Source organism: Salmo salar, chromosome 12, assembly GCF_965601325.2.
Source record: "Salmo salar chromosome 12, fSalSal1, whole genome shotgun sequence".
NCBI lineage: Eukaryota > Metazoa > Chordata > Actinopteri > Salmoniformes > Salmonidae > Salmo > Salmo salar.
This window is the reverse complement of record NC_138302.1, coordinates 66,239,292-66,265,197: the sequence shown is the minus strand read 5'-3', so window position 1 is coordinate 66,265,197 and position 25,906 is coordinate 66,239,292. Positions and strand designations below refer to the sequence as shown.

The following is a 25,906-nucleotide window of genomic DNA, read 5'->3' as shown; positions in this document are numbered from 1 at the left end:
CTCGTTGCCTCTGATTAGCGATCATATTTAAGTAGGGGTTTTTCTTCCTGGGTTTTGTGGGTAGTTGTTTTCTGTTTAGTGTATGTTACCTGATGGAACTGTTGTTTTGTTTAAGTATATTCATTAAAAGTAAATATGAGCACTCTACATGCTGCGCCTTGGTCCCCTTTAGATGACCCATGTTACAATCAGGAAGGTCAGAGCTAGTAAGGGGGGAAAAAAGTCAAGTGCGAGTGTTAGTTCACGAAGGGGTTGGTATTTGGACCGATTAAGAAAATGAGATATTAGATGAAATATCAAAGGCAATCAATAAAACTCAGAGTTATGGGCTGTAGCTACATATTGCATTGCAGTATGGTCTGGTCAGGTTTTTAATACAAAACAGTACTGTTTTTATTCATAATGAAAAACCATGAAACTTGTACATGTGTTGTGTTTTGAAGCCAGACAGGGAGCTGGACAGAGATTTCAGGCAGCAACATCAAATGGAACTAGGGTTAAGAAAAATAAGGAGGCCACCAGTGTTTGTAGTCAAGCAGAACGAGCGTGGAGGAGACAATCTGGCTCAGCGCGATACCAGGACAATCATTAATGACCCCCTCCTACCCACACATGCACACATGAATAAAGGCAGGCATACACACGGACACACACAACACAACACTTGCACACAGGCAGGCACACACACAAACACAGGAACACACAGGATTGGACATTAATGCAAGCTTTATCTTTCTCAGGCAGGTTATGTTTTCTTTCAATATAACATGAGCTGCTTTCTAATGGCTTGCTTGCTGTTGATAATGTGCAATCCCTGTTTTGACTGATAGACCATATTCAGACATTTTAGTTTAATAGGTAGTGATTAAAATCCTAATTTAATGATAACCCCCAAAATGGTTCCTCAACCAATTTATTTTGTCTGTCTCATAGACATTGAAGATCATTTTAGGAGCAATAGGAAGTTCCCAAAGCCCCACAGATGAAATGGTTTAAAGTGATAGGTCACTCAAAAATCAAAGTTTGTTTGATCTTCAAGTGGTCTAATGTCAAGATAAGTCCACGTCACGTCTGTTGTGTAGATCCAGCTATATGTAAAAAATGAAAAAGCTAGGGACCATTTAAAGGGCAGTGCAAGCCTTCCCTCACTCTCTGACAATGAGGCCACCATTTGATGTAATAGAAAATAGACTTCTGGTGATTGGTGTTTTGGTGGGGTTTGGGTGAGTTGACTGGGACCAGACTGACAGATCCCAAGCAGAGATCCAGGCAGGCTGGAACAGTAGGGGCTGAGCTGAGCTGCAGGTATCTCTTGCACACTGATGCCCTCAGCTTTTCCCTTCATGTGACCAATCAGAGGCAGGTGTTGGTATACTTCACCCTCATCTTAATTAGTTGAGAGACACTAGAGCTGCCTGATATGTTAATGTAGATGAGCCAAGAGGAGACCGAGCAGACAGACAGCCCCATGGCAGTGCTGCTGTAAACTACAGTGGCATTGGGCATCACATCAGTGACTGCTGTCATAAACTCAGCTCATAAATCCGTATTTGTATGGTATGGGTTCAGCCAATAAGACCGGGGCAGTGACCTAGCAGCTCAATGTGGACCTCTGCCTGGCTGAACAGAGTCTAACTGTGCTATTTTCATTTCCCATAGTGCTGTGCAGTGTAAAGCAGAGGCAAGGGACTGCCATGCATGAGTTGCTAGGCACCGGAGAAGTCATGCTGCTCATGACCTATCCTTCCACAGAGAGCTGGGCTGCTGTGGCAACTCAGAAATATCCACAGAGACAAAAGACCAGAGGAAAAACTGAGAGTTGGGGCTTGTTTGTATCTAAACTAAAGAGACAGTGAGAGCACGGTGAAAGACAGGACACGTGAGTGCATGCATATTTGAGAGGTAGCCAGAGAGTATCCATATTACATATGTGTTGTGTGTGACATACAGTGCAGTCAAATGTTTGGACACACCTACTCATTCAATGGTTTTTCTTTATTTGTACTATTTTCTACATAGTAGTAACCAAAAAAGTGTTAAACAAATCAAAATATATTTTATGTTTTAGATTCTTCAAAGTAGCCACCCTTTGCCTTGATGACAATTTTGCACACTCTTGGCATTCTCTCAACTTGTAATGCTTTTCCAACAGTCTTGAAGGAGTTCCCATATGGGACCTAGGCTTTTTTCACAAGTCACAACTTCACAGGAGAGCCATTTGATCGTAAAAAATATTTGGGGGGGCAGAAATGCCTTCTCGAACATGTAAACGTTCATGTGCCTTAATAACAAACTTGTATGCCATCTGTAAATACAAATAAAATTGTTAAGCTACAAGCCTTGTTGGTTAAGCCACAGAAAAAGTGAGCAACCTTCCCACTAGCCATGATTGGCTGAGATAATGAGTGGGCTGGACATGCCGAGAGAGGAGTTCGGATTGGTCTGCCATATTGAAGGCTTCTGTCTATTTGAGCTCGTCAGTCTGTGTTGGTAATCCTGTTGAACGTAGCTTTTTTTTCAAATGTATTGTTTAGTGGAGCTGCATAAGTGTTGCTCTCCACTTTCTGGAGGATCAAGTTTTGAAATCAGTGGAATTAGAGTATGATAGTTAGAGATGGAGAAAACACCTGTCTCTGGATTACATCTTCAAACTCAGGGCAACCGTGGTATGGCATTCCTGACAGGGAGACACGTCCATCATGCATGATGATGTATACAGGTAAGATAGTCTAGTGTTAGCTAGCTACATTTTCAGATATTACACGTTTCTAATTTTGACAGAAAGTGGTTTCATTTCAAGCTAAAGTGTACTGTTCGCTAGCTAGCTAACGTTAGCTGGCTGGCTCCCTAGCTGACGTTATTATTAGTTTCCCAGAGCTGTTTGTTTTTCTAGTTAGAGCCTAATGTTAGCTAGCTAACAATGCACCTGGTTGGTTACCTCCCAGCACTGTGGCATTGTTGGCACTTTGTTCAATGATGTTTAACTAGCTAACGTTAGCTGGCTGATCTTAAACGTTGTTTACCAAGCTAGGTTCATTGTTTCCCTAGCTTGCTATATGTCTTAAGCTAAAGTGTACTGTTCGCTAGCTAGCTAACATTAGCTGGCTGGCTCCCTACTTTACAAGTTGATCAACTATCAAAGCAGAAATACTTTCCCATTGTTCCTCAAATGCAGTGTATAATGCACCATTTTGTAGCTCTGAGTCTCTACTTTACCCAATGTAAGAAGCACCATTTCACATTTTGCTACATAAAACCTAATCCAGGTTGTGAGTCACATATGCTGAGCACTTGTTGGCTGAGGTCGGGTGATTGTGGAGGCCAGGTCATCTGATGCAGCATTCCATCACTCTCCTTCTTGGTCAAATAGCCCTCACACAGTCTAGAGGTGTGTTGGGTCATTGTCCTGTTGAAAAACAAATGATAGTCCCACTAAAGCCCAAACCACATGGGATGGCATATCGCTGCGGAATGCTGTGTTGGCCATGCTGGTTAACTTTTTTAGGGTATAGGGGGCAGTATTTTCGATTTCGGATGAAAAGCGTGCCCAGAGTAAACTGCCTAATACTCGGGCCCAGAGTCAAATATCTGCATATTATTAGTAGATTTGGATAGAAAACACTCTGAAGTTTCTAAAACAGTTTGAATGATGTCTGTGAGTATAACAGAACTCATATGGCAGGCAGAAACCTGAGACAAATCCAACCAGGAAGTGTGGAAATCTGAGAATTGTAGTTCTTCTTTTGAATCCCTATTGAAACTACAGTGACTTCCTAAGGCTTCCATTGGCTGTCAACAGCCTTCAGAAAGTTTTTCCATCCTTCTCCTGTTACTGGGCAGAGAATAGTAGCTCAGTCAATGCGTGGACTGCCTATGGACAAAGGACTTGGTGATGCGCAATCCCGCAAGCGCACTGTTCCTTCTTTTTCTTCTGTAATGAATACGCTATTGTCCGGTTGGAATATTATCTACGTTTTATGTTAAAAGTACCCTAAGGAATGATTGTAAACAAAGTTTGACATGCTTCTACGACCGGTAATGGAACATTTTGATGTTATGCCTTTGGATAGTGATCTGAACGCACGAACAAAACGGAGGTATTTGGACATAAATATGGAGTATTTCGAACAAAACAAACATTTCTTGTGGAAGTAGGAGTCCTCGGAGTGCATTTTGACGAAGATCAGCAAAGGTAAGAGAATATTTATAATACTAATTCAGAGTTTTGTTGATGCCAGAACTTGGCGGGTAGCTGTATAGCTTGCTTCGATGGCTGAGCTATGTACTCAGAATATTGAACAATGTGCTTTCTCCGTAAAGTTATTTGGAAATCTGACAAAGCGGTTGCGTCAAGGTGTAGTGTATCTATAATTCTTTCAATAACTGTTGGAAATTTTATCAACGTTTATGATGAGTATTTTTGTAAATTGATGTGCACATTCACCGGACGTTTTGGTGGGAATACATTTTCTGAACATCACGCGCCAATGTAAAATGCTGTTTTTGGATATAAATATGAACTTTATCGAGCAAAACATACATGTATTGTATAACATGTAGGCCTATGACTGCCATCTGATGAAGATCATCAAAGGTTAGTGAATATTTTAGCTGTACTTTTGGTTTTTGTGATGCATGTCCTTGCTTGGAAAATGGCTGTGTGGTTTTTCTTGTGAAGTTTATGTCCTAACATAATCAAATTTTATGCTTTCGCCGTAAAGCCTTTTTGAAATCGGACAATGTGGTTAGATTAACGAGAGTCTTATCTTTAAAATTGTGTAAAATAGTTGATTGTTTGAGAAAATGAAATTATGAGATTTTTGCTGTTTTGTATTTCGCGCCATGCTATTTCACTGTTGAATAGTGTGTTCCGCAGGTGGGACGGTCACATCCCAACTAGCCCATAGAGGTTAAGTGTGCCTTGAATTCTAAATAAATCACTGACAGTGTCACCAGCAAAGCACCATCACACCTCCTCCACGATGCTTCACAGTGGGAACCACACATGCAGAGCTTATTCGTTCACCTACTCTGCATCTCACAAAGACACAGCGGTTGGAACCAAAAATCTCAAATTTGGACTCATCAGATTAAAGGACAGATTTCCACCGTTCTAATGTACATTGCTCGTGTTAATTGGCCCAAGCAAGTCACTTCTTATTATTGGTGTTCTTTAGAAGTGGTTTCTTTGCAGCAATTCGGCCTGATATACACAGTCTCCTCTGAACAGTTGATGTTTAGATGTGTCTCTGTGAAGCATTTATTTGGGCTGCAATTTCTGAGGCTGTTAACTCTAATGAACTTATTCTCTGCACAAGAGATAACTCTGCGTCTTCCTTTCCTGTGGTGGTCCTCATGAGAGCCTGTTTCATCATAGCGCTTGATGGTTTTTGCGACTGCAATTTTCTGGATTGACTGACCTTCATGTCTTAAAGTAATGATGGACTGTCGTTTCTCTTTGCTTATTTAAGTTGTTCTTGCCATAATATGGACTTGGTCTTTCACCAAATAGAGCTATCTTCTGTATAACACCCCTACCTTGTCACAACACAACTGATTGGCTCAATTGCATTAAGAAGGAAAGAAATTTCACAAATTAACTTTTAACAAGGCACACCTGGTAATTGAAATGCATTCCAGGTGACTACCTTATGAAGCTGGTTGAGAGAATGCCAAGCGTGTGAAAAGCAGTCATCAATGCAAAGGGTGGCTACTTTAAAGAATCTAAAATCTAAAATATACTTTTTTGGTTACTACATGATTCCATATGTGTTATTTCATAGTTTTAATGTTTTCACTATTTTTCTACAACATAGAACAAATTAAAAATAAAGAAAAACCATGGAATGAGTAGGTGTGTCCAAACATTTGACTGGTACTGTATATACAGTAGTTGTTGTGCCCATGGTTTATTTACAAAGCGAGGGTCTTTAACAAGGACACTGTCAAAGCTAATTGGTTGAACATTTTTATGGTTGTGTTTGTTCGGGTTAATGGAGTCCAAAGGAAGCCAACGTGGCCCTCATAAAGAAGTGTGTGTAATCAAAATGTCACACTTCGTTGTTGCCAACACACAGATCGTCTCTGTCTGTCTGTCTGTCTGTCTGTCTGTCTGTCTGTCTGTCTGTCTGTCTGTCTGTCTGTCTGTCTGTCTGTCTGTCTGTCTGTCTGTCTGTCTGTCTGTCTGTCTGTCTGTCTGTCGCCAGACAACTACACACAGCCAAAGACTCTGCGGCTACAGACTTCTAGATGGCTGCTTTACACTGCAGCCCTACGAGTGTGAGTACAGAGGTTCAGGCAGTCTTGGCGAAGGCATTGAGGTGGCAGAGGAAGATGAGATGCTGAGTCTGGTAAGAACTATGTGGCTGGTGCCTGCTCTTCAAGAACTGTTTGAACTGGTCTACTAGAAGCTCTACTATACAGTAAGTGTCTTGGTTAAGCCATAGCGTCTGCAGCAGCACAGGCCTGTCTACTGTCAGCATGGCCTTGGGGACCCTGGTACAAGCTGCCTGCTCTAAAACAGCTGGCCTCAATTACTGAGTCAAATCCCCATCAAATTCACCAGGGCCTGAACTAACTGGATGACACAAAGCCCTCTGAAACACATCCTCTACTCTACTGCCTGCACTGACATTTGAAAGTTTCATAACTACTGTTATGATCACTGTTATCATATTCAAATAGTTAACCTTTAGAATGTGTTAAATATGTAGCTTACAAATATATTCAACAGCTGGGAGTACAGTACATACTGTACAGGCAGAGGACGAGGAGTACACTTTGCAGCATAAGACTGCACTGTACTCAAACGCTCCAGTGTAAAGGCTGGGGCTAGATAGCAAGCTGTAAATCTATCACTGCCCTAAATGGCAGAGAATAATCCATTTATTCATTGATGTGATGGAAAACAAGGCACAGTCTCGTAGCATGCATGGCCTCAGCCGTGCCTCGACCCTATAGGATAATACCGGTAAGGCCTGGCTGGCTTTGAGTCCCTCCTCAGCCCAGAGCTACAGGAACAAGAGCTTTATATGGGGAGATTCTGCACTGGAGTGCTGAACATCAGCTTTGCCAATTAAAGTTGAGGTTTCATCCAGAATGAGATTACTTTTCTATCGCCTTTGGATGGTTTGAGATTTCGATGGAGTAAAGAGGAAAAATCATTATCGCTTGCATATTATAAGAAGGACATTTATATCCAAAGGCTATGCAGTGAACCCAAAATGCAGCAGGAGTCGTTTTTGGAAAGATTAAGTGAGAAAAATAGGGTGGAGTAGTTTGAGATCTTGGGAGAAAAACTTGGCAAGAACGGATGTAACTCCATGTGTACTCAACAAGTTCACACACTCTTAGACAATATAAAAAAATAAATCTGCACACCCAAGCAAACACACAAACAGAGTAGACATGCTCTGGCAAGGCAAGTAGACACACAAGCACACACTTGCATGAACACACACACGCATACACAATCCCTCGCTGCCTCACATACAGTTTAAATGTTTGGCTCAGTTTGAAGCTAGGTGGTCTTTAACGGTGTGGTGGTCTCATCTCCGCATGGGAGGGAAACTCACTTGAACTGGTGGTGCTCTCTGGAGCTGCGGATCTTGTTGGAGAAGCGCTCGGCCAGTTTCTCCAGGCTGCGGGAGTACTCCAGCTGGATCTCAGCCTTGCGGCGGAAGAAGTCCTGCAGGTCCTGTAGCAGCTGGATACGAGACTCGGACTGCTGCTCCAGGCATTTGAACTGCTCCACCAGCTGGTTACGGATCTCTATGCATCAAAACACAAAACAGGACGAGTCAATAAGTTATAACAGAGTCATCATCTCCAGAAAATCAGGGCATGGGGCTGGATTCAGTCAACCCTGCCATGTTTGCCATCTTTGTTAAAATGTTCTCCCCCAAAAAGTGTCTTAGTCTTAAAACATTTATCTGAGAAGAGTTTATGTATAATGAACAAAAATATAAACGCAACATGCAACAATTTCAACGATTCTACTGAGTTACAGTTCATGTAAGGAAATCAGTCAATTGACATTAGGCCCTAATCTGTGGATTTCACATGACTGGGAAGGGGGACCCAGTTGAGAGCCAGGCCCACCCACTGGGGAGCCAGGCCCAGCCAATCTGAATGAGTTTTTCCCCACAAAAGGGCTTTATTACAGACAGAAATACTCAGTTCCATCAGCTGTCTGCGTGGCGGGACTCAGATCATATGATCCCGCATGTGAAAAAGCCGGATGTGGAGGTCCTGGGCTGTCGCGGTTACACATGGTCTGCAGTTGTGAGGCCGGTTGGAAGTACGTCAAATTCTCTAAAACTACGTTGGTGGTGGCTTATGATAGAGAAATTAACATTAAATTCTCTGGCAACAGCTCTGGTGGACATTCCTGCAGTCAGCATGCCAATTGCACGCTCCCTAAAAATGTTGACATCTGTGGCATTGTGTATGTGATAAAACTGCACATTTAAAAGTGGCCTTTTATTGTCCCCAGCACAAGGTGCACCTATGTAAGGGTCATACAGTAATCAGCTTCTTGATATGCCACACCTGTCAGGTGGATGGATTATCTTAGCAAAGGAAAAATGCTCACCAACAGGGATGTAAACAAATTTGTGCACAAAATTTAAGAGAATTAAGCTTCGTTTTTTACATGTTGCTTTTATATTTTTGGTCAGTAGATTTGTTTTACAGCACCCTAAACCATTTTGTGGATTTATTCAAGATACATTTGTTTTAAAGTGCAAAAGAGACATTTAGTACTTTATCTTATTATGGGTTTATCATAATTCTGTTATGATAGTTGCGCCAAGGATTATTTTCCAACCGTGAAATAGGTTACGAGGGCACTGAAATCTCATCAACATTCACACAGTTTCTACTTTTATAAACTGGGCTTGTTCTTTGCCTCGAATCACTGCAAGTTGGCTGGAAATAACGGTTTTCACCTTGCACACCTAACAACCATGAAATGTCCCGTCACATATTTCCAAGCAGCTCACTGTGTTAACAAAGTGTTTCTCTCGCTAACATCCCTCAGGCAAAGCTGTCAATCAGCACCACACATCATGTCTGAAAGAGTTGGAAGCTTAATGTTGGTCCCTGAGTTTGTATTGTAGCAGTCTTTTCTGTATTCAAACAGACTGTTTCCCCTGGTTCCACCCTGGGCTATTGAACATCTCTTTAGGAAGATGAGAAACGACTGCCTGCTAAATGTAATGTAGCGTAATGGCTCCAGAGCTGAGCTGAGCTAAGATGAGCTGTGTGAGAATGGGCTTCAGGAATTCTAAATGCTGTCAATGGTGCTTAAAACCCTACGAGGGGAACCTGACACTGGCAGTCTCACTGAAGATTCTCAACGCTGGTGGGTACCCAGGAGAGAAACATGAGTCTCCATCGGCTTTGTACTGTTGTCACTGAGCTCAAACTCTGCCTCGACTGAAGAACAAAGAATGGCCTATTTAACTGAACAAACCAGCAAATCTGAGATGCTTCTTTCTGATCTTCATAAAACAGCTACTGTAAACAAATGGAATAAAGGGGAAATATTTTTTGAAAGCAAAGTAATACTGACTAGCTATCGGATTGAAAGGTGGTATTACTAGCCAACAGAAAGGGAAGACCTCATGAGCATCCTGTATTCAGCATGCAGAATCAAAGCTTTTTCATGTGCCATACCATATGTATCGGCATCAAACAATACTGTGTGCTTTTGGTTTTCTCCACAGTGGTTCCTGGTCCAAGGTTGACTAAGCTTAAATAAAATAAATATGGGATGGCGGGGGCAGAGCAGTTTGATGTAAAATAGGACTGGCAGTGTCCCTTTGCCTGGTGCCCAGAAAGGTTCAGATGCCTTCATCCTTTATTTGTGTTCTGTAATTCAAGGTGAAGCTCGTTCGCTGCTGCAGGCTTCAAACTACTGATTGGAGACAGAATGTGAGCGGACAATTTCTTTGCTGAGGCTTAGAGAATAGTTTGAGTCTTGGATTTGTCTGAGGTCAACAGCATAGCCTAGCATTGTGGCTTCAAGTACTCCAGGCAAGGTCAAAGCTATAAGAGGTCCCTGTGAAGTAGCTTTGTCATAGGACATTAGACATAACACAGGCCATGGGGGTGGCATTCTGCACGGCAGATGTACTGTTAACTGCACAGCACCACCACAGCAATGACAAAGACCATGTTTCCATGCTGCAGAGGGTGTAATTTGGTCAGCCAAGCCCTTCCCGTGGATATATACAGTCTTGTGACTTAGCGGAGGGAAGTTAGCCATTTGTGTTTAGCAACTGGAGCAGTGATCTTGTGCAGGGGATGGTTTCTGTCCCTGTGATGTTGCGCCGCCTGGCCCCAGCCCCAAGCGGCATCCTACAATCTGTGGTTAACCACTGTCACAGCCCTTCCCTTTACCCATGGGCCTCCCTCGCTCTCCATCAGCCTACATGGGCCTAGGTCTCATATAGACAGCACCAGCCCTGGAGATGCCTGGCTACTACTTCTACAACAAACACATTCCAACCCCTACTTCCAGGGACTCTGAGCTCTTCCCAGACTGAATGAAGGATTGTTTTCTTCCTTTCTTCCCATAACTTTCTCTCGCTTTCTCTCTCTGCACGTAGGCTATCCAGTGGTAAAACAAGAGGAGCCAGGAGAAACTCCCCAGAAAAATCTGACACTGATCCGCATGAATGCCAGGGAGGACTTTTTAAAATACTCTTGTAAAAAATGGCCGACTGTGAACCAGCAGCTGCAATGGTGGTTTTCACAGACGAGTTTGGAAAAATAGGTCACTCGCGCCAGAAGTGTGTCGTCATCTCTTAGAAACCATGAGCAATCGCAGAATTATTCCCCAGTATTCTCGATTCTTTGCATAGCGCCTTCGTTGTGGTTTATTTGAAGTGTCTGAAGCCTTAGTGGTTCTTTTCAATCTGTGAAGAGGAGGAATGCTGTGAATTTAGGCCTGCAGTTAAAGACGATGCTTTGCCCTTTTGAACAGAACCAAAACAAGTCTTGTAGCCAGCACGACATCAGTTCAAATAAACATTTTCAAAATGGACCTTTTAGAAAAAAAATGTGAACGTTCTGGATTACGTATAAACATCAATGTTTCATGGAATGAAAAGAAATCCATGACATTAAACGTTTACTGTTTGATTATTGGCTACGGCCCAATTCTTTGAGAGCAATCAAGTTATTAAAAAAAGGAGCTCATTCGAGGTTATGAGTCCCGTATTTGAAATAAAAATGTGCATTTCAAACAGTGTTTGTGGTTCACTTGTTCATGCGTTTGTATGGATAACAAGCACCGACTACACCCAGTGTTGGGGGAGCGTGAGGGGGAGGGAAGATGAAGGTAATTCAAATCCTCGGGAGCTCTACTAATTAGATCTAGGCCATAAGCACAACCTTTAATTGAAGCGTACAATTTACTTGGCTTTAACGCCATTGTTTGATTAGGCAATGCAGCAATTACATATGGCAGGCGCACAGCATGCCTTCTCTACACATGTTTCCATTTGTGGATGGATGTTTCTGCTCATTGGGGTGGCAACCTCAGAGAAAAAGAGTGCAGGATTGAGCGGGTGGGGGGGAGGCAAAGGAATGACGGGAAGAGGCAGTGGTAGTTAACCACAGGGTCCATCCTTCATCACTACTTCCACGCCCATAAGGAACAACACCAAAGGGATACAAAACCCCTCTTTTGAGGGCTATACAAAGTCTTTAAATTAGGGGAAGAGGATGGGGAGATAGAGCTGAGACAGAAATAGCCTGATTAGGCAATTCGGGCCGCAATTACATATGGGGGAGAGAAGCTAGTAACTGAATAACATTGTTCCTACAACAGAGCTGTCCTTTTGTCTATTTGTGCTACTTCATCTGAAAGTTAACTACCATTGACTGTCTCAGTTTGATACAAGAGCAAATATTCCAAATCAGCACAAATACCTAACAGTAAGATCATCAATGATGGATGCACCCCACATTCTGCATTACATTCACATACAGCAATCAGTACTCTAATAAATGTATTTTGCAAACAAACATTGTGTCAAGAATGCGCCATCATTGCACATTTTCTGCAATCTATATTGAGCTAATGTTCAATTGTCATGATTCTCTGCAGTGTATATTGATATCAAATGATTGCATGAATCCAGTTACTACTACACATAGAATGCAACTTTTCTGGCAAGCCAAAGTGATGATGCAGTATTACTGGCTCTCCCTGAAAGCTATTGGAGTCACAGGCTTCATTCATTATGCAGTTGAACATGAAGACAGACAGGCCTATGTGTAGAGGCATCAATCCACAACCACTTGTTTATCCCTGAACAGTCTTCTCTGTATTAATGAAACTGTATGTAACTTGAATGTGTAATGTGAATAAGTCTGCGAAAGAGAATGCACTCTGTCAGTACAGTATGACTGCTTCTCTGAATGTACAGGTAACTGCCAAAATAAAAGGAAACACTTGAGTAAATGAGGGATACAAAGTATCTTGAATGCAGGTGCTTCCACACAGGTGTGGTTCCTGAGTTAATAAAGCAATTAACATCCCATCATGCTTAGGGTCATGTATAAAATGCCCAGTTACCCATTATTTTGGCTAACATGGCTAGAAGAAGAGTTCTCAATGACTTTGAAAGAGGGGTCTCAAAGGAGCATGGGAATTTAACGTTTGTGTGTGTACTTGTTTCCTTATCTTATCAGGACCCCAATGTCCTAACAATTCACCCAAATGTCCTGACAAGGTAGGAAAACAAACTTTTTTGTAAAAGTCAGGACTTTTTTAACGTCCTGAATCTGTTAAAATTCTATTTTAAGCTTAATGGTTAGGTTTTGGGGTTACGGTTAGTTTAAGGGTTCGGGAAAATAAGAGTTTTAATGGTCAAACATTTTTACTCCACAAAAATAAATTTCTAGAAAATAAAGCATTGTGTGTGTGTGTGTGTTAGTCTCAGTCACCAGATGTCAACCCCATTTGAACACTTATGGGAGAACCATCAACAAAACACCAAATTATGGACTTCCTTGTGGCAGAATGGTGTCGCATCCCTCCAATAGAGTTCCAGACACTTGTAGAATCTATGGCCCAACGCCTTATTAAGACACTATGTTGGTGTTTCCTATATTTTGTAAGTTAAGTATGAAAGCCTGTACTTGTGTGCAATGTGCATGCTGGTAAACTCATTCTAATGTAAAACATGTTCTTCAGCTTATAGATTACCTCCCACCATCGCACTAGGAAGCAGATAAGCGCTCATGGACCTCAGCTTGGCTTGTCTTGGCTCTCTTTATGCCCATATCTTACACCAAGTAAGCTCTCCAAGAATCATATCTTTAGTTTGGCAGGCATGTCTAAATCACAGTCAAATGCCCTGCTTAATTAATGCATCTACGTAAATCTTTGTGATGAAGTTGCCCGAGTCTGTTACTTCGCATCGTTTTTGTTCCACTCACACATGATATTAACTGCAGTAGTGTGTGTATGGCAAATGTTATCATGCAGGTCTGATCTGCAGTCAGAGTGGTCCTAGCTCATTAACCAGCCCTGTGAGAGCAGATGGGACAGCAGAGATAAGAAGGGACCACTTCAACACTGACCTTGAGACAATACATTATCATTATCACTGCCTAGCCTAAACCCCCACTGCCACCATCATCCCCACCACAAGGCACCTGCTCAATAAGATCACTACACGTCTGGGACAACGTCCCAGGACAGGACAAGAATTATAAAGCCAGTGACCTCTTAGAAAAACACTAGGATGTAGGAGATCCCTGAACTTTGACCTCTCCGCAGAAAAAAAAAACAATCACACCTGCAGGGCGTCATTTGCTGAGCGGACGTTTTATGGGATCCTGAACAATTCTGCAATTTTGTGTTTTTTTTGGTCACGCCCTGACCTACTATAGTCACGCCCTGACCTACTATACCATAGAGAACCAAGGGCTCTCTATGGTCAGGGCGTGACAACTGGTGTGTCGTGTGTGTGTCCTGGAGTGTGTGTTTCCTGCAGAGCATCCTCAGGGTGGCTTGGCTGGGGAGAGAGGCATAGCAAGCCCGCCTGTGCAACCAGTGTGCAGTGGAGCAGACTGCTTTAGCCTGATAGCCCCGGTAATTTCATCTCACAAAGGCCACTTACAGCCAGACAGTGACAGCAGCAGCCATTCCCCATCATCCCCATGCCACACACAAGATGCAGAATTAAACATGGTTGGTTTCACCTCAGGGTACTACAGCCCCCCATTATCACCTCAAACACTGATGCCTGTTATGGTGAGTGGAGTGCATCAACACATCCAATATGAATGAGTCAGAGCGTTGTGGGGTAAAGGGAAACACAGGAGGTTCATGGGTTTGTGTAACATCTGGGTTGTAACATCTGGGTTTGTGTAACATCTGGGTGTGCCGCATGAAAAATAAACAGCCTCAGTAGGAATTAGCCTCCTTGGCAACAATATCACTGTTGGATTACACATTACACACACACACACACACACACACAGCGAGAGCATGCACAGACAACATATACGCACACGTACATGTACGCAGCAGACAAAAGCGTCTGCCTCCAAGCCAAATTCACTCACCTAATCCCCTACACAGCCTTTCTGGCCTCTCTACTGCAGAGCTTACCGTCCCCTTACAGCTCTCTACATTAGTGCCAAATGCTCATGAAAATCAGGTTGGAGTAGACTCTCACACTGCACATGCCCAATGACAGTAGCCTAACTTCATCATCGCACTCAAATGGAAGACTGCCTTATCCTCTTCTTGGACTTTTTCCATTGCTGACAGTTTTTTCAGACCTGGCTTTGGGTGGGTGTGGTAGGCATGGCATCCTTCTCTGTGCAACCCTCTCTCCCTTCTCATCCAGGCTCAGTTTTCCACTCTTCCTCTGTCACTAATCCCTGCTGTAGGGCTCTGTATCAGTCCATCTCTCCCTGGTCTGTCAGTTTGTCTGCCTACCTGACTGCCTGCACTGTTTGCCTGCCTGCTCTGTCAGCCTGTTTATCATTTATCCCTGATCATTACCATCTGGTTTAGAGAGGTGAGCCAGCACCCAGTTCGAATACAGGGTGTGACAGGACAAATCTGGTGGGAAGTGAGCTGGCAACCGGAGGGTTTCTGGTATCAAATCCTAGTCGCCATTGCCTACCTACCGTTGTGACCTTGTGCCCTTGAGCAAGGCACTTAACCCCCACAACAACATCACCCCGGGCGCCCAGTGTGGCAGCCCCCTGCACCTCTCCAAAACCTGTATACAGTATGTACTGTCTATCGATGTGTATATACGTCTGTCTTTCAGGGGAGAATGGGTTAAAAGTCCAATTTCAGTTGGACCTTGATCAATCATAATACTATGTGAAGATTACTTTAGGGGGTATTATTTGATTGGCAAAATATCTGATTCCCTTTCAATTGCCAACTGTTTTTCAAATCTCAATTTCTTCAAACAGTCACCTGTCAAGTGGAGTGCTGTGGTGTATACTAAAAGGAAGGAAATGTGACAGCTTCTCATCACAGGTCCAGAGGTTCAGACAGACAGAAAGACAGACCACTTCACAGTGAGAGATGAATAAGTCACCCCTTCTCTCTCTCTTTCTCTTGCTCTCATCCTTCCTCACCATTGATTTTCTCTCCTTCCTGAGTATCATCATCACAGTGTCACCATGCTACACAGGACTGAAGCTTCAAGGAAGCCAATGCCCCAGCGCACCAGACATGCCCTTTCACAACACCAGCCGTCAATCACAGCCGTATCCAGGCACCAGCTGCCATGGAGAACCAAGAAAAATAGACTGCATGGTGTCTCCATGGCAACATGGGCATGCACACATCCCTTGGGAGCAGCTGATTGGAGGAGAGCAGGGTGGGGGGATGCAGATAGGTGTGGAAGTGGGGTTAGAACACATGTGTAGGTTCACTCCTTGTGACATGACATTAATGTTATTTTCTCTTTCTGTCTCTGGATGTGTAGCAAGCGGAGGCTTTGGATGGATCAAATAATGTAAACATAAAACATAATCTTCTTTAACCTGTCTGGGCTAGGGGGCAGTATTTTCACGGCCGGATGAAAAACGTACCCAATTTAAACAGGTTACTACTCTGGCCCAGAAACTAGAATATGCATATTATTAGTAGATTTGGATAGAAAACACTCTGAAGTTTCTAAAACTGTTTGAATGGTGTCTGCGAGTATAACAGAACTCATATGGCAGGCAAAAACCTGAGACAATTTCAAGCAGGAAGTGGAAAGTCTGAGAATTGTAGTTCTTCTTTGATTCTCTATCGAAGCTACAGTGTCTGTGGGGTGACGTCGCACTTCCTAAGGCTTCCATTGGCTGGCTAAAGCCTTCAGAAAGTGGTTTGAGCATTCTCCTGTCACTGGCCAGAGTATAGGAGCTCATTCACTGAGTGGTCTGCCTGGCAACAAAGGGATTGGATATGCGCAGTCACGCGAGCACGCCGTTCCTTCTTTTTCTTCTTGAATGAATATGCTATTGTCCGGTTGGAATATTATCGCAATTTTACGTAAAAAATACCATAAAGATTGATTTTAAACAGCGTTTGACATGCTTCTAAGTACGGTAATGGAACATTTTGACTTTTCGTCTCTCGTTCTGCGCTCGCGCGTTATGCCTTTGGATAAGTGATCTGTACGCTCGAACAAAACGGAGGTATTTCTACATAAATATGGATTATTTGGAACAAAAATAACATTTCTTGTGGAAGTAGCAGTCCTGGGAGTGCATTCTGACGAAAATCAGCAAAGGTAAGACAATATTTCTAATACTAATTCTGAGTTTAGGTTGCCCCGAACTTCGCCGTGATGGCTGAGCTATGTACTCAGAATATTGAAAAATGTTCTTTCTCCATAAAGCTATTTTAAAATCTGACACAGCGGTTGCATCCAGGAGTAGTCCATCTATAATTCTTTAAATAATTGTTATATATTTTGTCAACGTTTATGGTGAGTATTTTTGTAAATTGATGTGCACTTTCAACGGACGTTTTGGTGGGAATACATTTTCTGAACATCACGCGCCAATGTAAAATGCTGTTTTTGGATATAAATATGAACTTTGTCGAACAAAACATACATGTATTGTGTAACATAATGTCCTAGGAGTGTCATCTGATGAAGATCGTCAAAGGTTAGTGCTTCATTTAGCTGTGTTTTGGGTTTTATTGACACATGTCCTTGCTTGGAAAATGGCTGTGTGATTATTTTGTCTATGTACTCTCCTAACATAATCTGTTTTGCTTTCGCTGTAAAGCCTTTTTGAAATCAGACAATGTGGTTACATCAAGGAGAAGTGTATCTTTAAAATGGTGTAAAATAGTTGTATGTTTGAGAAAGTTGAATTATGACATTTGTTGTTTTTGAATTTGCCGCCCTGATATTTCACTGGCTGTGTCCCGCAGGTGGGACGCTAGCCCATTGAAGTTAATTACTTTGTATTATTGCTGCTCTGAAACACATCCCTTAATAGAGTCAGTAAATAAAAGGGCTTTATCTCCCAGCAGTAACCCAGGCTGAACATCCTTGGGAACGATACAGCGATACTCTATGCACAATATATCTCATACTCTGCAATCACATAATTTATCAAATACACTATACACGCCATCTGCATTGACAATATTGTAGAGCATGATGTCTGATTTGAGTATTTTAACAGGTCTAGCCATTATGATATTACTGCTGTATGGTAAAACATGCATTTGTAGCCAAAGTGTTCACCCTGCCAGACTATTGCTCACCCATTAGCGCGAGACAGTTTCCACAGAGGCCAAGGTCACCTGGTGCCTCAGAACAGTAAACAGAAACCACAGGGAGAGCTTATGTATTCTGGGAGTAGACTGTACCACCACAGCTACATACAGCAGCTACAGTAGAAAGAGGAACTTCCTATAGAACAGGAGAGAGAGAGAGAGAGAGAGAGAGAGAGAGAGAGAGAGAGAGAGAGAGAGAGAGAGAGAGAGAGAGAGAGAGAGAGAGAGAGAGAGAGAGAGAGAGAGAGAGAGAGAGAGAGAGAGAGAGAGAGAGAGAGAGAGAGAGAGAGAGAGAGAGAGAGAGAGAGAGACAGACAGACAGACAGACAGACAGACAGACAGACAGACAGACAGACAGACAGACAGACAGACAGACAGACAGACAGACAGACAGACAGACAGACAGACAGACAGACAGACAGACAGACAGACAGACAGACAGACAGACAGACAGACAGACAGACGCAAGTAAGGAGATAGCCTTGTGCCTCCTGTCCGCTGCTCTCTGGCCAACTCCAGCCAAAAGTCTCTGGAGAGCCCAAACCAACTGACCAAGCAAACATGCTCTCAAAAATAACTGCATTTATGGGATCGTACCTTGAAATGGCTGCCAGTGTACCATTGCCTCCAAACCAAGAGTATCAAGTAAAAAAGAGTAAGTAGCCTTGCTCAAGCTTAGGCTTGTGCGAGCCGGAAAAGCTCATTGGTGCAGGAGCCTATCTCCTGTTTCTGTAGCCTGAGGCATGCTATCACAGGGCCTTAACCCCAATCTATCTCCTGTTTCTGTAGCCTGAGGCATGCTATCACAGGGCCTTAACCCCAATCTATCTCCTGTTTCTGTAGCCTGAGGCATGCTATCACAGGGCCTTAACCCCAATCTATCTCCTGTTTCTGTAGCCTGAGGCATGCTATCACAGGGCCTTAACCCCAATCTATCTCCTGTTTCTGTAGCCTGAGGCATGCAATCCCCTTGGCCTTAACCCCAATCTATCTCCTGTTTCTGTAGCCTGAGGCATGCTATTACAGGGCCTTAACCCCAATCTATCTCCTGTTTCTGTAGCCTGAGCCATGCTATCACAGGGCCTTAACCCCAATCTATCTCCTGTTTCTGTAGCCTGAGGCATGCTATCACAGGGCCTTAACCCCAATCTCCTTAATGCAAGAAGAAGAAGAGAAGAAGAAGAGACTCATCAAGTCACATTTTTACAGTCCTTGGTATGACTCAGACGGGATCGAAATCACAACCTTCAAATCGTAGGGTGGACACTAACAACAAGGCCACTGAGCGTCTAGTAGTCTACTTTAAACACCAGTTATTTACTTTCTATTTAAGGATGTAGATCTGAAAGCTCAACAGATGAGTTTCTCTTCTGTGTGTCTCTCATTCCCCTTTTGTTAAGGAAAATAATTGCCTCCTCCAGAGATAGTCAACAATTATTAACTGCAATCCTTCTCTGTGTTTGCTAGGAGTGACTTGGGGGTCCTGATCAGAGACAGTACAGTGGTGATGACAGACAAGACCAAGGCATAGAGCTGCTGTGCTGGGAGTCCCAGGCCAGTGTGAAAAGCTGACAGTGATGAATGTCAATATTTGGGATTGCACTATACTGAGGCCACTGAGACCAGTCAGTTGAAAAAGTGTGAGAGAGCAGAGCATGACCCTGGAGACCCCATCCATAGAAAGACTGCATCATGACTTCATGTCAGTGCTGGGATTTGTTCTGCAGTGGGGCTCACCTGTGGAGAAATTCACCAAACACAGCCTAGGTCTACCTCCCTGGGCTCCACAGTCATGAGCCTGCCCCACACATTCCAAGGGGCCCAGACAATCCTCTCTGCACATGGATTCATCATTGAGCCACGGTACAGTATAATGTGTGTGTGATGTCAAGTGGAATGTATAAGCGGATGATTTAGCTCCAGAGTTCCCTCGATCTTCTACATCCATCTTGACTGCTAGAAGTTTTGCCACCTGTGTTTATTCACTTGACAGTTGTGCTTTTCTAGGTCTTCAGTAATGTATAATGGGAGCCTGTGCTGCGATGCTACAGTACATCTCTATCTTCAGTGGAGGTTGCTGAAGGACTGCTGTGCTGCTAATAGCTGCCTCAGCTCAATGGTATTTTCATTCATAATCAGTATAATATATTGCTATATCATATTGTTAATCAGCCAGGTCAAAGTGTAATTAGGAGTTTATTAATGACTAAAACTTTTTATCCCCCCTTTCTATTTGGTATGGTAGGAAAGAGCCCATGCAGCGAAGTGTTGGCAGTGTGCTGTTGCTAATGTTACTGGTTGTCAGAGGCCACTGTTGTTTTAGCGCTTCTCACCGCTGACCATCTCAGTAACAGAGATTAAATCATCTGAAAAGTAGAATAGCCCGCTGTGTCGTCCATGGAAACTCCTTGGCTGGGAACTAATGTGGCCTAAATACCATGCCATCATTTCCCCTGCCTGGCTGTGCTGGCTGTGCTCCAACTAGGATTGCTGCTCACTGCTGCATACACAATATCGTGGACATTTTTTCTTCCCTTTCTGTATTGGTTTTTGGTGCTTTTTGTCTCATTTAGAATTATTTTGAGAATAAAAAACTGACTGCATGCTTAGTTACGTGAGATCATGTATTGAAATGGCAGTAACTATTCAGGAGGCCCATGTGTAATTCACCAATGCCGAAGCAAACACAATGATTGAACCTGGGGACTAATCTGTTATTGTAACAGACAAATTAATACTCCGCAGATCACTCATTAAATAGAAGCTTTTGCTTTTCTACTAAGGCCTTAAAAAATATTATGGACAACAAAGGGAAACCCAGCCGCATAGCTGCCCAGTGACGCGAGCCTACCAGACGAGCTAAATGCCTTTTATAATCGAGGCAAGCAACACCGAAGCATGTATGAGATCACCAGCTGTTCCGGACGACTGTGTAATCACGCTCTCCGTAGCCGATGTGAGCAAGACCTTTAAACAGGTCAACATTCACAAAGCCGGGTGGTCATGCCTCACATCAACAAAATCATGCCGGAAACCCTAGACCTACTCCAATTCGGATACCGCCCCAACAGATCCACAGATGACGCAATCTCAATCGCACTCCACACTGCCCTTTCCCACCTGGACAAAAGGAACACCTATGTGAGAATGCTGTTCATTGACTACAGCTCAGCGTTCAACACCATAGTGCCCATAAAGCTCATCACTAAGCTAAGGACCCTAGGACTAAACACCTCCCTCTGCAACTGAATCTTGGACTTCTTGACGGGCTACCCCCAGGTGCCTCAAAGTGATTATCTCGGGATATGTTGTCGGAATCGGTTCAGCCACCGGGCTTCTCCATGCATTGCGCTGACAGAGATAAACACCTCTCTGGGAAGAGGAAGGGCAGAGGTGTATGCTTCATGATTAACAACTCATAGTGTAATCATAACAACATACAGGAAGTCAAGTCCTTCTGCTCACCCAACGTAGAATTCCTTACTATCAAAGGCCGGCCATATTACCTCCCAAGAGAATTCTCATCAGTTATCGTCACAACTGTGTACATTCCCCCTCAAGAAGACACCAAGACGGCCCTCAAGGAACTTCACTGGACTCTATGTAAACTGGAAACCATACATCCTGAGACTGCATTTATTGTAGCTGGGGATTTTAACAAAGCAAATTTGAGAACAAGGCTACCTAAATTCTATCAGCATATTGATTGCACTACACGCGGGGGTAATACACTCGATCACTGCTATTCTCACTTCCGCAATGCATACAAAGCCCTCCCCCGCCCTCCCTTCGGCAAATCCGACCACGATGCCATCTTGCTCCTACCGTCTTATGGGCAGAAACTCAAGATGTACCAGTGACTAGAACCATTCAACGCTGGTCTGACCAATCGGAATCCACGCTTCAAGATTGTTTTGATAACGCAGACTGGGATATGTTCCGGTCAGCCTCAGAGAACAACATCGATCTATATGCTGACTTGGTGAGTGAGTTTATAAAGAAGTGCATTGGAGATGTTGTAACCACTGTGACTATTAAAACCTACCCTAACCAGAAACTATGGATGGATGGCGGCATTCGCGCAAAACTGAAAACAGACCTCTTTCCACATTTAAACATGGAAAGAGGTCTGGAAATATGTCTGAATATAAACAGCGTAGTTAATCCCTCCGCAAGGCAATCAAACAAGCGAAAAGCCGGTACAGGGACAAAGTAAAGTCGCAATTCAACGGCTCAGACACGAGATGTATGTGGCAGGGTCGACAGGAAATCACGGACTACAAAAATAGTCGTCCTCAGAGCATGAGCAAACCAGCTGGCTGGTGTGTTTACGGACATATTCAATCTCTCTCTATCCCAGTCTGCTGTCCCCAAATGCTTCAAGATGGCCACCAATGTTCCTGTACCCAAGAAGGCAAAGATAACTGAACTAAATGACTAAATGACTACTTCGGAATATGTCCGAGTGTATTACCCCCGCGTGTAGTGCAATCAATATGCTGATAGAATTTAGGAATTTAGGACCTTGTGAAGATGCTGGAAGAAACAGGTACAAAAGTATCTATATTCTCAGTAAAACAAGTCCTATATCGACATAACCTGAAAGGCCGCTCAGCAAGGAAGATGCCACTGCTCCAAAACTGCCATAAAAAAGCCAGACTACGGTTTGCAACTGCACATGGGGACAAAGATCGTACTTTTTGGAGAAATGTCCTCTGGTCTGATGAAACAAAAATAGAACTGTTTGGCCATAATGACCATCGTTTTGTTTGGAAGTTAAAGCTTGGTCTCAAATGGGTCTTCCAAATGGACAATGACCCCAAGCATACTTCCAAAGTTGTGGCAAAATGGCTTAAGGACAACAAAGTCAAGGTATTGGAGTGGCAATCACAAAGCCCTGACATCAATCCTATAGAACATTTGTGGGCAGAACTGAAAAGGCGTGTGCGAGCAAGGAGACCTACAAACCTGCATCAGTTACTCCAGCTCTGTCAGGAGGAATGGGCCAGAAATCATCCAACTTTTTGTGGGAAGCTTGTGGAAGGTTACTTAAAATGTTTGACCCAAGTTAAACAATTTCAAGGCAATGCTACCAAATAATAATTGTGTGTATGTACACTTCTGACCCACTGGGAATGTGATGAATGAAATAAAAGCTGAAATAAATAATTCTCTCTACTTTTCTTCTGACATTTCACATTCTTAAAATAAAGTGGTGATCCTAACTGACCTAAGACAGGGAATTTTTACTAGGATTAAATGTCAGGAATTATGAAAAACTGAGTTTAAATGTATTTGGCTAAGGTGTATGTAAACTTCCAACTTCAACTGTATCTTACATTACTTATATCATATGTATATACTGTATTGTATACCATCTATTGCACCTTGCCTATGCCGCATGGCCATCGCTCCAACTATTCATATGTACATATTCTCATTCATCCCTTTACATTTGTGTGTATTAGGTAGTTGTTGGGAAATTGTTAGATTACTTGTTAGATATTACTGCACTGTCGGAACTAGAAGCACAAGTATTTCGCTACACTCGCATCTGCATGTGACCAATAAAAGCTGATTTGATTTGGTAAGGGTAGGCAACAACACATCTGCCACGCTGATCCTCAACACTGGAGCCCCTCAGGGGTGATTGCTTAGTCCCCTCCTGTACTCCCTGTTCACCGATAACTGCGTGGCCAAGCACGACTCCAACACCATCATTAAGTTTGCTGACGACACAACAGTAGTAGGCCTGATCACCGACAACGATGAGACAGCCTATAGGGAGGAGGTCAGAGACCTGGCCGTGTGGTGCCAGGACAACAACCTCTCCCTCAATGTGAGCAAGACAAAGGAGCTGATTGTGGACTATAGGAAAAGGAGGGCTGAACAGGCCCCCATTAACATTGACGGGGCTGAAGTGGAGCGGGTTGAGAGTTTCAAGTTCCTTGGTGTCCACATCACCAACAAACTATCATGGTTAAAAAACATCAAGACAGTTGTGAAGAGGGCACGACAACACCTTTTCCTCCTGAGGAGACTGAAAAGATTTGTCATGGGTCCCAAGATCCTTAAAAAAGTTATACAGCTGCACCAAGTCTAGGACCAAAAGTCTCCTTAACTTTTTAGGGTATAGGGGGCAGTATTTTCGATTTTGGATGAAAAGTGTGCCCAGAGTAAACTGCCTAATACTCGGGCCCAGAGTCAAATATCTGCATATTATTAGTAGATTTGGATAGAAAACACTCTGAAGTTTCTAAAACTGTTTGAATGATGTCTGTGAGTATAACAGAACTCATATGGCAGGCAGAAACCTGAGACAAATCCAACCAGGAAGTGTGGAAATCTGAGAATTGTAGTTCTTCTTTTGAATCCCTATCGAAACTACAGTGTCTGTGGGGTCATGTTGCACTTCCTAAGGCTTCCATTGGCTGTCAACAGCCTTCAGAAAGTTTTTCCATCCTTCTCCTGTTACTGGTCAGAGAATAGTAGCTCAGTCAATGAGTGGACTGCCTATGGACAAAGGACTTGGTGATGCCCGATCCCGCGAATGCGCCGTTCCTTCTTTTTCTTCTGTAATGAATACGCTATTGTCTGGTTGGAATATTATCAACGTTTTATGTTAAAAGTACCCTAAGGAATGATTGTAAACAAAGTTTGACATGTTTCTACGACCGGTAATGGAACATTTTGACTTTTCGTCTCTGGTACTGCGCTCGCGCGTTATGCCTTTGGATAGTGATCTGAACGCACGAACAAAACGGAGGTATTTGGACATAAATATGGAGTATTTCAAACAAAACAAACATTTCTTGTGGAAGTAGGAGTCCTCGGAGTGCATTCTGACAAAGATCAGCAAAGGTAAGAGAATATTTATAATACTAATTCAGAGTTGTGTTGATGCCAGAACTTGGCGGGTAGCTGTATAGCTTGCTTCGATGGCTGAGCTATGTACTCAGAATATTGAACCATGTGCTTTCTCCGTAAAGTTATTTTGAAATCTGACAAAGCGGTTGCATCAAGGAGTAGTGTATCTATAATTCTTTCAATAACTGTTGTAAATTTTATCAACGTTTATGATGAGTATTTCTGTAAATTGATGTGCACATTCACCGGAGGTTTGGTGGGAATACATTTTCTGAACATCACGCGCCAATGTAAAATGCTGTTTTTGGATATAAATATGAACTTTATCGAGCAAAACATACATGTATTGTATAACATGAAGTCCTATGAGTGCCATCTGATGAAGATCATTAAAGGTTAGTGAATATTTTAGCTGTACTTTTGGTTTTTGTGATGCATGTCCTTGCTTGGAAAATGGCTGTGTGGATTTTCTTGTGAAGTTTATGTCCTAACATAATCAAATTTTATGCTTTCGCCGTAAAGCCTTTTTGAAATCGGAGAATGTGGTTAGATTAACGAGAGTCTTATCTTTAAAATTGTGTAAAATAGTTGATTGTTTGAGAAAATGAAATTATGAGATTTTTGCTGTTTTGTATTTCACGCCATGCTATTTCACTGGCTGTTGAATAGTGTGGGACGGTCACGTCCCACCTAGTCCAGAGAAGTTAACAGCTTCTACCCCCAAGCCATAAGACTACTGAACAATTAATCAAATGTCCACCTTGATTATTTACGTTGACCCCCCCCCCCCCTCCGCCTTTGTTTTTACACTGCTGTTACTTGCTGTTAATTATCTATGCATAGTCACTTTACAAATGACCTCAACTAAGCTGCACCCCTGCACATTGACTCGGCCCTGTTACCCCCTGTATATAGCCTCGTTATGGTTATGTCATTTTCTTGTTACTTTTGTATTGTATTTATTTTTTTATTTTGTAAATATTTTCTTACCTCTATTTCTTGAACTTCATTGTTGGTTAAGGGCTTGTAAGTAAGCATTTCAGAGTAAGGTCTACACCTATAGTATTTGGCACATGGGACAAATTACATTTGATTTGATTATTTCTGAAATCCACAGAACAATTTATACAAACTAGCAATTTATTGTGAGCAGCTGCAGTCACTTCAGACTTGGCCAATTGGGACCAGGACAACTACAGTAGAGGAAACACTGATTGCATTGACTGAGTTGGCCAACATATTGGTCTTTATGGAGACACA

The 25,906-nt window shown here is 42.8% G+C and overlaps 1 protein-coding gene across 2 annotated transcripts in view; it reads right to left on the bottom strand.

The window, feature by feature from the left end:
• The window catches only part of LOC106565583 (SLIT-ROBO Rho GTPase-activating protein 3), a 123,589-nt gene that overhangs the window by 83,163 nt on the left and 14,520 nt on the right, over positions 1–25,906 (bottom strand). For both annotated transcript variants that reach the window (XM_014132865.3, XM_014132866.3), the window contains exon 2: positions 7,575–7,770. In XM_014132865.3, the coding sequence (XP_013988340.1) occupies positions 7,575–7,770 (196 nt within the window). The remainder of the gene's footprint in view (positions 1–7,574; positions 7,771–25,906) is intronic.